The sequence below is a fragment of the Mangifera indica genome, chromosome 5, assembly GCF_011075055.1.
Source record: "Mangifera indica cultivar Alphonso chromosome 5, CATAS_Mindica_2.1, whole genome shotgun sequence".
In the NCBI taxonomy this organism is placed as follows: Eukaryota; Viridiplantae; Streptophyta; class Magnoliopsida; order Sapindales; family Anacardiaceae; genus Mangifera; species Mangifera indica.
The window spans coordinates 6,161,846-6,171,235 of NC_058141.1; the positions used below are offsets into that span (position 1 = coordinate 6,161,846).

General features: G+C 35.8%; 1 protein-coding gene across 2 annotated transcripts; it reads left to right on the forward strand.

Moving 5' to 3' along the window:
- Positions 1-351: 351 nt before the first annotated feature.
- LOC123217025 (histidine kinase 4-like) lies at positions 352-7,914 on the forward strand. 2 transcript variants are annotated; one of them, XR_006502403.1, is made up of 12 exons: positions 352-1,507; positions 1,804-2,037; positions 2,158-2,327; positions 3,681-3,899; positions 4,001-4,187; positions 4,279-4,330; positions 4,432-4,661; positions 4,928-5,026; positions 5,257-5,972; positions 6,375-6,881; positions 7,266-7,605; positions 7,703-7,914. XR_006502403.1 is itself a non-coding variant. In XM_044637761.1 (11 exons), exons 1-11 carry the CDS (start codon positions 1,142-1,144, stop codon positions 7,537-7,539), a joined length of 3,054 nt encoding a protein of 1,017 aa, XP_044493696.1. In that variant the 5' UTR covers positions 353-1,141; the 3' UTR covers positions 7,540-7,914. The 2 variants fall into 2 exon arrangements, 1 of the variants encoding a protein (XP_044493696.1); XM_044637761.1 differs by having other exon boundaries at positions 353-1,507; positions 7,266-7,914.
- Positions 7,915-9,390: the final 1,476 nt, after the last annotated feature.

The window sequence follows — 9,390 nt, forward strand, 5'->3', positions numbered from 1 at the left end:
TGATATCTCAAATCTTTTTGGGTCATGTAGCCTAATAAGCTAAGACCAAGTGTCATAAATTATGGCCATGACGACGATGTTAATTTGTTAAGAGTTGGATTTGAGTTTTAGCAAGTATGAAATTGTGATGATTTGGTTGGATTAACCCAATTTGATTTGATTTGATTTGATTTACCGAGTTTAACCATACATTCATCCATGCATCCGTTTTAATGACAAATACTTAGACAAACTTAATCCGGACTGAAATGGCTATCAGATCCCTCTTCCTCCGATTGAACCGGTTGATTGGGCTAAGTATCAAACCCATGCTAATGAGAATTAAAAAACAGAAAAAAAAAAAAAAAAAGTGCATAATTATTCAGTTAGACGAAGGAGAGGAGGAGACAAAGTAGGGTGTGAGATTGAGAAGACACAGGATGGAGAAGTGAGAGAGTTAACGTGGATTTAGTTTCACTTTAATTAATTAATTTATTTAATTTCACTCAATAAATTCAAAACCATTTTCACCTCTCTCTCCAGCTTAAACAAATCTTTCTCGTCTTCTCTCTGTAATATATTTTGCTTTGTTGTGCTTCGCTGGTTTTGTTCTGGCTGGGTCAATCCATCTCTCAAAATTTTTATTTTATTATTTTTAACAGAGAAGCAGTGAACGTGGTGTTGTTTTGTCTCGTTGCTTCTACCAAATACTTCACGCTTGAAGAGAACATGATTAGTGTGTTTGTTTCTAGTTTTTAAACTAACCCCATTTTTGGAATTTGAGCTCCTTTCCATCTTTTGAGACCCATGCTTGTCTCTCAGATTTTGGAGCTTTTCTATTCTGTTTTTGAGAAAGAGGGTCTTAATAGGTCTACACTATACAGAGCTTTGAAACACAGAGCAAGAAACTGAGAATTTTATATGTATTTCTTGTTGGGCTTTGAGCTGTTTTTTAATAATTCTTACTTTTTTGTTCTTCAGTCGCACCAAACAATGCTGCAATCGTATTTTTCTATGTAGTGAAAAAGTTTATCTGATGACTTTCCTGTACTTGAAACAAAGTTGTGTTCTTTTTGCATTTTCTTAGATATCTTAGATATGGAGTGGGTGTGTAGCAAGTAGTAGTGGGGGTTCTTTTGTTGTTTTTGTGGGTTGTATTGAGATGTGTTTGAAGATGCTACAGCACCATATCCAGAAGCAGTCACTGGTTCAGAACCATTCAGTTTCTCTGAGAGTAAATGATCAAACGGGGACTAAAAAAGGGTACACATTTATTCAGGCCAACAGGGGTTGGCTTCCCAAGTTTTTTATGCTATGGGTTTTGATGGTGGCTTTTTTCAGCATGTTGCTCTTTGAAGGTATGGATGCTGAAAATAAGGTCAGGAGGAAAGATTTTTTGATTAGTATGTGTGATCAGAGGGCTAGAATGTTGCAAGATCAGTTCAGTGTTAGTGTTAACCATGTTCATGCCCTTGCCATTCTTGTTTCTACCTTCCATTACATCAAGAATCCTTCTGCAATTGATCAGGTTTGTGTAGTATTCTTCTTGCTTTCAAATTTTTAACTTTAGTCATTTAATTTTTGTTTGGTTTGAGAGAAAAATTCTTGAAAAGTTTTATTGAATTTGGAATTTTTAGTTTGCCGTTGTCTTTAGTTTAAAGAAGATGGGAAAATTCATCTTGATCTAGGTTACAAGTTGTAGAAGTTAGTTTAAGCAATTCTTTAATTTTTCTGGGGACAAAATTGATCATGTTGATATTAAACAAAGCTTTTCATAATTTCCACGAGAATTTTGGCTTGATTGCTTGTTGCAAAAAAAATCAGGAAACATTTGCAGAGTACACGGCTAGAACGGCTTTTGAGCGACCCTTGATGAGTGGAGTTGCTTATGCACAAAGAGTGCTTGATTCAGAGAGGGAAAAATTTGAAAGAGAGAATGGGTGGATTATAAAGACAATGGATACAGAACCTTCACCTGTGCGGGATGAGTATGCACCGGTGATATTCTCTCAAGAAACTGTCTCCTATATTGGATCACTTGACATGATGTCTGGGGAGGTATGTTATTGAATTCTGGTCCTCAAGTTGCTTATCTTGGGCATGAATTTAAAGTTTTTTCGTATACTGGAGAAATTCAATGTTTGCTTAGACAAGTAATTTCCTCATTGCATGATGTAGGAAGACAGAGAAAACATTTTGAGGGCTAGGGCTACTGGGAAAGCAGTTCTAACAAGCCCCTTTAGGCTGCTGGGTTCTCATCATCTTGGTGTTGTGTTGACAATTCCAGTTTATAAGTCCAAGCTACCTCCAAAGCCAACTGTAGCAGAGCGTATTGAAGCAACTGGAGGGTAAGTCCTTGTGTTTGCCTTTCTATTCTGTTATCTGGTGTATCTTGAATTATTTCTTTAATAGTTCTTGTGTTTGTAAACTATAAGACCAATGCAAATCAATTTTAGAAATATTAACAGGTGTACAATATAGCCCCATAAAACATGAGAGGTTTAGGAAATGTGAACATGGAATAGGAAGATAGTTTTACTCTGGATGACCACTGAGAGTGATGTTTCTCAGATTCGAAAATTTGTGAAGAGAGCTTTTCTACTCTATTAGCCTTTTAAGTTCAGTTTTTAAACAAACTGCAAACAAAGTTAATTACCTCAATTTGATTTAAAGAAGAAACTAACTCAGTTTTCATATTGGTAGAAAGAACTCAGTTGCTATTAAGTTGGAGGGTACCAACCAAGGGCTTCTTTTAATGTATCTCTACACGAGAAAATTTTGCATTTTCTTTCTACTATGACTGTTAAGAAGGAAGTTTGTCCTCCCTTCTTTCATTCTAATGGGGCCTGTCTGGTTAACTTGGCTGGTGACATGTTAACAACTTACAGATAACCATTCTTTCTGATTCAATTTTCTTAAAGTGCCTTGAAAAATAGACTAAAAGGACAAGTGCTGCTCATGCTGACTCTTTGTAGTAAAAAGCACTGCCATGACCACAGCTATCAACTGTTTGATACACATGGGAGCGTGTAGGTATTAAATCTTTCAGCAGAAGTGAATAAGAAAACTGAAGGATTTATATGTTTAAGGAATTGGCTGATTATCATTGGCAAATACTTCTCGGCTCATGGCGGTTCTAATTCAGGTGTATAAGGTTATGTGTCAAGTTGTATTGATTCCTTACTGCATTAACATCAGCCCTACTGGCCTGCTAGGATCATCTCTGCCACCAGAACTGTTCTTGACATTTTGCCGCCTCCACCACTGTTGCTATCAATTTTAAAAATCGCTGAACGTTTGCACTCTAAAGTGACTAGCACCATCAACACCAGCATTGATTCATTTCTACAAGTATCACAACCTCCTTTACTAACATCACTGGAATTGCTGTCAACTTCCACCACTCCAATGACTTGTTTTTTCAATTATATTAAGAGGTTTACCATGAACCAATTATTATTCTTACTTTTAAATGTACCAATGGTTTGTGGTTTAGTATTTGAACAATGCTGAACTTTTCTATAGTTTTTTTGCACATTCTCTATTGGCTTAGTTCATCTTGCAGTTGGTATCCATTGCAGAGCATTGTGTATTATTCCTTCTTAATCTTTCCTGTTTCTGAACTTCTAAGCTATTTAACCATAATTTGGAAGCACTTGGTACATTTTTTTGTTCTCAAATGAAATTCTGATTGAAAGCAGATACCTTGGGGGAGCGTTTGATGTTGAGTCCCTTGTGGAGAATTTACTTGGGCAACTTGCTGGTAATCAAGCAATCTTGGTTAATGTGTATGATATCACCAACTCTTCAGAGCCCTTAATCATGTATGGTCACCAGAATCAAGACGGTGACATGTCTCTTGTGCATGAGAGCAAACTTGATTTTGGAGATCCATTTAGAAAGCATGAGATGAAATGCAGGCAAGTGAATCTAGTCACTGATTATTTTTTTTTTTCATATAAGATGAAAGAGATCTGAGGACTTTCTCATGCATGTTCTTATTATTTTGAATTCTGAGCAGATATCTTCAAAAGGCACCCATTCCATGGACGGCACTCACCACTGCTTTCTTATTCTTCGTGATTGGTTTATTAGTAGGGTATATTTTATATGGTGCAGCAATTCACATTGTTAAAGTTGAGGATGATTTCCATGAAATGCAGGAACTGAAAGTCCGAGCAGAAGCAGCTGATGTTGCCAAATCCCAGGTATCATATCTGATATGTTTCAATGGCACGATTCACTCTAATGAAGTGAGACTTACCATGACCTAATTGTCATTTGTGTTTTTGATGTCAGTTTCTAGCAACTGTTTCTCATGAAATTAGAACACCCATGAATGGTATCCTTGGTATGTTCATAACTTAAGAAGTTTCAGTGTAAAATTATCGATTCTATTTTTGATACTTGGACACCTTCTAAACGGGAATACAATCATATCTTGTGTTGCAGGAATGCTTGCTTTGCTTCTAAGTACAGAGTTAAGTTCTACACAAAGAGACTATACTCAAACTGCTCAAGCTTGTGGAAAGGCACTGATAACATTAATAAATGAGGTGCTTGACCGGGCAAAAGTTGAAGCTCGCAAATTAGAGCTGGAAGCTTTCCCGTTCCATGTGAGATCAATACTGGATGAGGTCCTGTCTTTATTTTCTGAGAAGTCTAGAAAGAAAGGCATTGAGGTAAGGCTGGTACCCTACTATATGAAAATTTTGAATTCATCTCATCTGATAAAAAAGTTGGCTGAAAGGGCCAAAAATATTGCCGCTTCTCTCACAGTATTGCTTGTCATGCATTGTGCTCAACAATTGACATATATTTTGTGATTTTTTGCTGAAATATTGCTAACTTCATTTTTCTTTCCTTCTTTTCTGTTTACCTTTCTGGCGGTGTTGACGTCAATCTATGAATGATGGCTATTGATATATAATCAAATGGGGATGAAAAGCTGGCGGTGTTTGTTTCTAACAAAGTTCCAGAATTTGTTATAGGGGATCCTGGCAGATTCAGACAGATCATCACAAATCTTGTGGGGAACTCTGTCAAAGTGAGTAAATATTTTTAGATTTATTAATTAACTTACACTAGTGTATAGCAATTCTCTCACTACTATTGGTTTATTGCCTAATGGTCTTGGTGAAGTTTTGTGGTACCTTAATAAATTTCATAACTTGAACACTGCATCACTAGGGTTAATTTCCTACCATGCCAAGCGTATTTTTCTTTGCATATCAACATCTTGATACAGTTGATATTCATAATGTTAAGTTTTGACAGTTCACAGAGCGAGGGCATATATTTGTCAAAGTTCATCTAGCTGGACAGTCGAATGGTAATACAAATGTGAAAGATGAGACTTTCTTGAATGGAGGATCAGAAGAAGGTGCCAAATCTGATACGGAACAGTACAGAACTCTGAGTGGTTTCCGAGCTGCTGATGAACGGAATTGTTGGGATTCATTTAGACATTTAGTTGCTGATGAAGATTCGCAACCTAATTCATCAGTTGTAGACATGATGGCAGCTAATGATGCCTCGGAGGATGTCACTTTGATGGTATGTGTAGAGGATACAGGAATTGGGATCCCTTTCTCTGCCCAGCACAGGGTTTTCACACCCTTCATGCAAGCAGACAGCTCAACCTCTAGACATTATGGAGGAACTGGTATAGGCTTAAGCATCAGTAAGTGTTTGGTTGAGCTGATGCATGGTCAGATAAACTTTGTAAGCCGTCCTAAGATTGGGAGCACATTCTCATTCACTGCTGTTTTTGGGAGGTATAAGAAAAAAGCAAGCCTTGATAGGAGCAAGTCCAAATCTGAGGAGCTTCCTATCGCCTTTGGAGGACTGAAAGCAGTAGTAGTCGATGAAAAACCAGTTAGAGCTGCAGTAACCCAATACCATTTGAGGAGACTCGGCATTGTGTCTGAAGTTGCTACCAGCATCAAGTCGGTGTTTGGCATGTCTGGAAAAAATGGTTCTACTATACCTGGGTAAGTTTTTCTAGGTGCTGAGCAATCTTTATTGTGTCCCAATAGAAGAAATCCCAATTAGATAGTACAACTACACCTTGAGTTTGTTGGTGCACTGCTAATTTTTGTCCTTTTATTTAATCTTAGGCTGGCGTGAACCCAGAAAATTATGTTGTGATGGACTGAAGGTTTTTTTGAATATACATATGAAATCTTATTAATCTTGTTGAAGAGAAACGTTAATAAAAAGATTAATAACAGTGTTTATTTGAAAATTAAAGAAGGGTGTGTTGTAGAAATAAGAGAAAAGAGTATATGATGAATTTTATAAGAAGAAAAAGAATTTGGAGTAACCCTTTCTTATAATTTGTTCAACTTAAATGATTAGCCTAATTGATTGGTAGTACTTCAATGAAATGACAGAAATAACACCCAGCCTGATATGATTCTTGTTGAGAAGGATTATTGGGTATCCGGTGAGCATGGTTCTGCTATAGGTCAGCTCTTGGATTTGAGGCAGAATGGTCATGTCTTGAAGTTTCCTAGGCTGATTCTTCTTGCAACAAATATTAGTGATGATGAATTTGATAAAGCAAAGGCAGCAGGTTTCTCGGATACTGTCATCATGAAACCTTTAAGAGCAAGTATGATTGCAGCTTGCCTTCAACAGGTGGGTGTAGGGATGAAGAAACAAGCTGGAAAGGATGCGCCAAATGATTCTGGAGTACCTATTAAGAGCTTGCTTTGTGGCAAAAAAATTTTGGTGGTTGATGACAACATTGTAAATCGCAGAGTTGCTGCTGGTGCACTAAAGAAGTTTGGAGCCAATGTAGAGTGTGCTGCTAGCGGTGCAACTGCACTTAAGTTACTTCAAATACCCCACAGCTTCGATGCTTGTTTCATGGATATTCAAATGCCAGAAATGGATGGGTATGTCTCTTTTCTGGAATGGCAATATATCTATTTTGTATCATGTTCCATTTTTTTGAGGCATTGACAAACCCTTGTCCTAGTTCAATTTTATTAACAGCAGCTATCTGAATGTAACTTGGATTAAATAATGACTCTCTACTACTATGCTTGATAGTTCTTCATGGAGATGATATTCTTTATCAAATAGCTGAAGCCTTATGCCAATTTACTTACACATATGAAGAACATTTCGGATTGGGTCTACTTAAAAAGATTTTATTGTTCAAAATGAGATTTTTATTAATCTCTATGGGTTTTCTAATGTTGCATGGTATTTATAATGTGTTTCTGTTATGCACAGATTATTTAAGGATTCTCTTAATTTCTTTCACCTCTTTTTAGGTTTGAAGCAACTCGTCAAATTCGGAAGATGGAGAGCCAAGTAAATGAGCAGCAGATGGTAAATGGTGGATCAACAATTGATGGTACTGCCAAAAGGTCCGAGTGGCACATGCCAATATTAGCCATGACAGCTGATGTTATTCATGCTACATATGAAGTGTGCCTCAAATGTGGAATGGATGGATACGTCTCAAAGCCCTTCGAGGAAGAAAACCTCTATGAGGCAGTTGCCAAGTTCTTCGAATCCAAACTGAAACCCGTCTCTGATTCCTAAAGGGACTTTCCAAGCCTCCTGGGGATCATTACAGGCTCTACTGTACCAGCAATTTTTGAAATCCAGGTGACAACACTCAAGGTTTCGAGGTTTCCTGACAGACAAAAAAACCAAACTTGAGGTTCTCTCATTCTCTAACCAACTTCTAATAACTCTTTTGTAGGGTATGAGTACATGTATACTACTACAAGCCCTTCATCTCCAAATTGTAAGTATAGATGGTTAGAAGGTGTAAATCTATTATAGTTTTGAGTCGCTGTTATTATTATTATTATTATTATTTTTTTTTCCTGGAGATGATGGGGTTGATTAATACTTTTATCTGTACAATTGTTTGTTCTAAAAGATTTGGTCATTAGACATTTTTAAATTTAAGCTATGAGTTGCAAAAGTGCTACCATTTGTAGAGCTGTTAAATTTCGACTCGACTTGACTTATTAATCTAATACGACACCAAAAACAAACTGGGTTAGATTTTATTTGCACATCTACTACAATTCCAACCTAAAAGTTTATTCATACAGATCTGGATGGTTTGAGGTTATTTGATTCCCTCACATTTGACTTTAGGAGGGCGTTTGGTTTGAGTAATATTTTATTATTAAAATTGATAGATTATCTTGAAGATTAGTGAGAATAAATTATTATTATTATATTTGATAAAATTTGGTAAAATGGGTAAGAATAAATTATTATTGTATTTGATTAGAAGTAATAAAAAAAATACTAGAATATTATTTTACTTAAATACGCTTGAATATAATTATTCTAAAATATTTCTTATGTTATTTGTTATATTAATTGAAAATGAAATTATTTTTAACCAAAAAAATTAATAAATAAAAATATAATTATAATAAAATAAAGACTATCATAATAATCTTTTAATATCTAAGGGAAAATTGTAATCAAAATACTATTTATATTACTTGTCATATTAATATTGATAATAAAAAATTATCATAGTATTTTATTACTAATAAATCAAATAAAGTAGTATAAGTAATAAAAGATATATTAGAAGATAAATGTTTATAAAATTCCACCCAAACACTTTATAAATTTTGTTTGAGGAAAAATTATTAAGAGAACATTAATATTCAAATGGGAAAAGGACTATTTCCCACCCATTTTTTAGCCTATCTCAAAAGCATATCCACGTTTGATGAAAAACCCAAACACCTACTCATATCTAAACCGTCGTTAAGTTTTTCGTTAAATAAAGGGATAAAACCGTCATTTTACTGTTTATATTCCAGTTATGTAATTTTATCGCATTTTTCCCCTCCGATTTTAAAAATTAACTTTTACCCACATCCTAGAACTTTGAAAAGTGACTTTCACCCCCCCCCCCCCCCCCAAATCCCTAATTTTTTTTTCACTTTCCCTCCAGCCACCAGCGATGACGTGATTGGAGGGAGAGTGACGAGTGTCATCTAGATCTAGACGACGCTCGTTGAGCTTCACTGGATGATGGAGCGTTGTCCATTCTTTGGACGACGCTCGTCGTCCATTCTGGACGATCCTCGTTATCTATTCTCTGGACGACACTCGTCGTCCAAACTGGATGAAGCTTTGTCGTCCAGAATAGACGACGATTTGTCATCCAAAGATCTGGACAACGAAACGTCGTCCAGAGGTGGTCGACCTTTGGACAAAAACTTCTCCGCCATCGTCGGAAAAAGTGGTTGCATTTCAGGGGGGAAAAGTGAAATTTTTAAAACTTAATTCAGGGGATAAATATTAGTTTTTCAAATTAAAGGGGGGAAAATGAGATAAAATTTTAATTATTTAATATTATTTATAAAATAACGAAAATTTTAATTATTTAATATTATTTTTAAAATAACG

Coding starts and splice junctions, on each gene's coding strand:
- LOC123217025 (XM_044637761.1), top strand. CDS start 1,142: ATGTGTTTGAAGATGCTACAGCACCATATCCAGAAGCAGTCACTGGTT. Junction 1,508..1,803: donor ATCCTTCTGCAATTGATCAG/GTTTGTGTAGTA, acceptor AAAAAAAATCAG/GAAACATTTGCAGAGTACAC. Junction 4,331..4,431: donor ACCCATGAATGGTATCCTTG/GTATGTTCATAA, acceptor CTTGTGTTGCAG/GAATGCTTGCTTTGCTTCTA.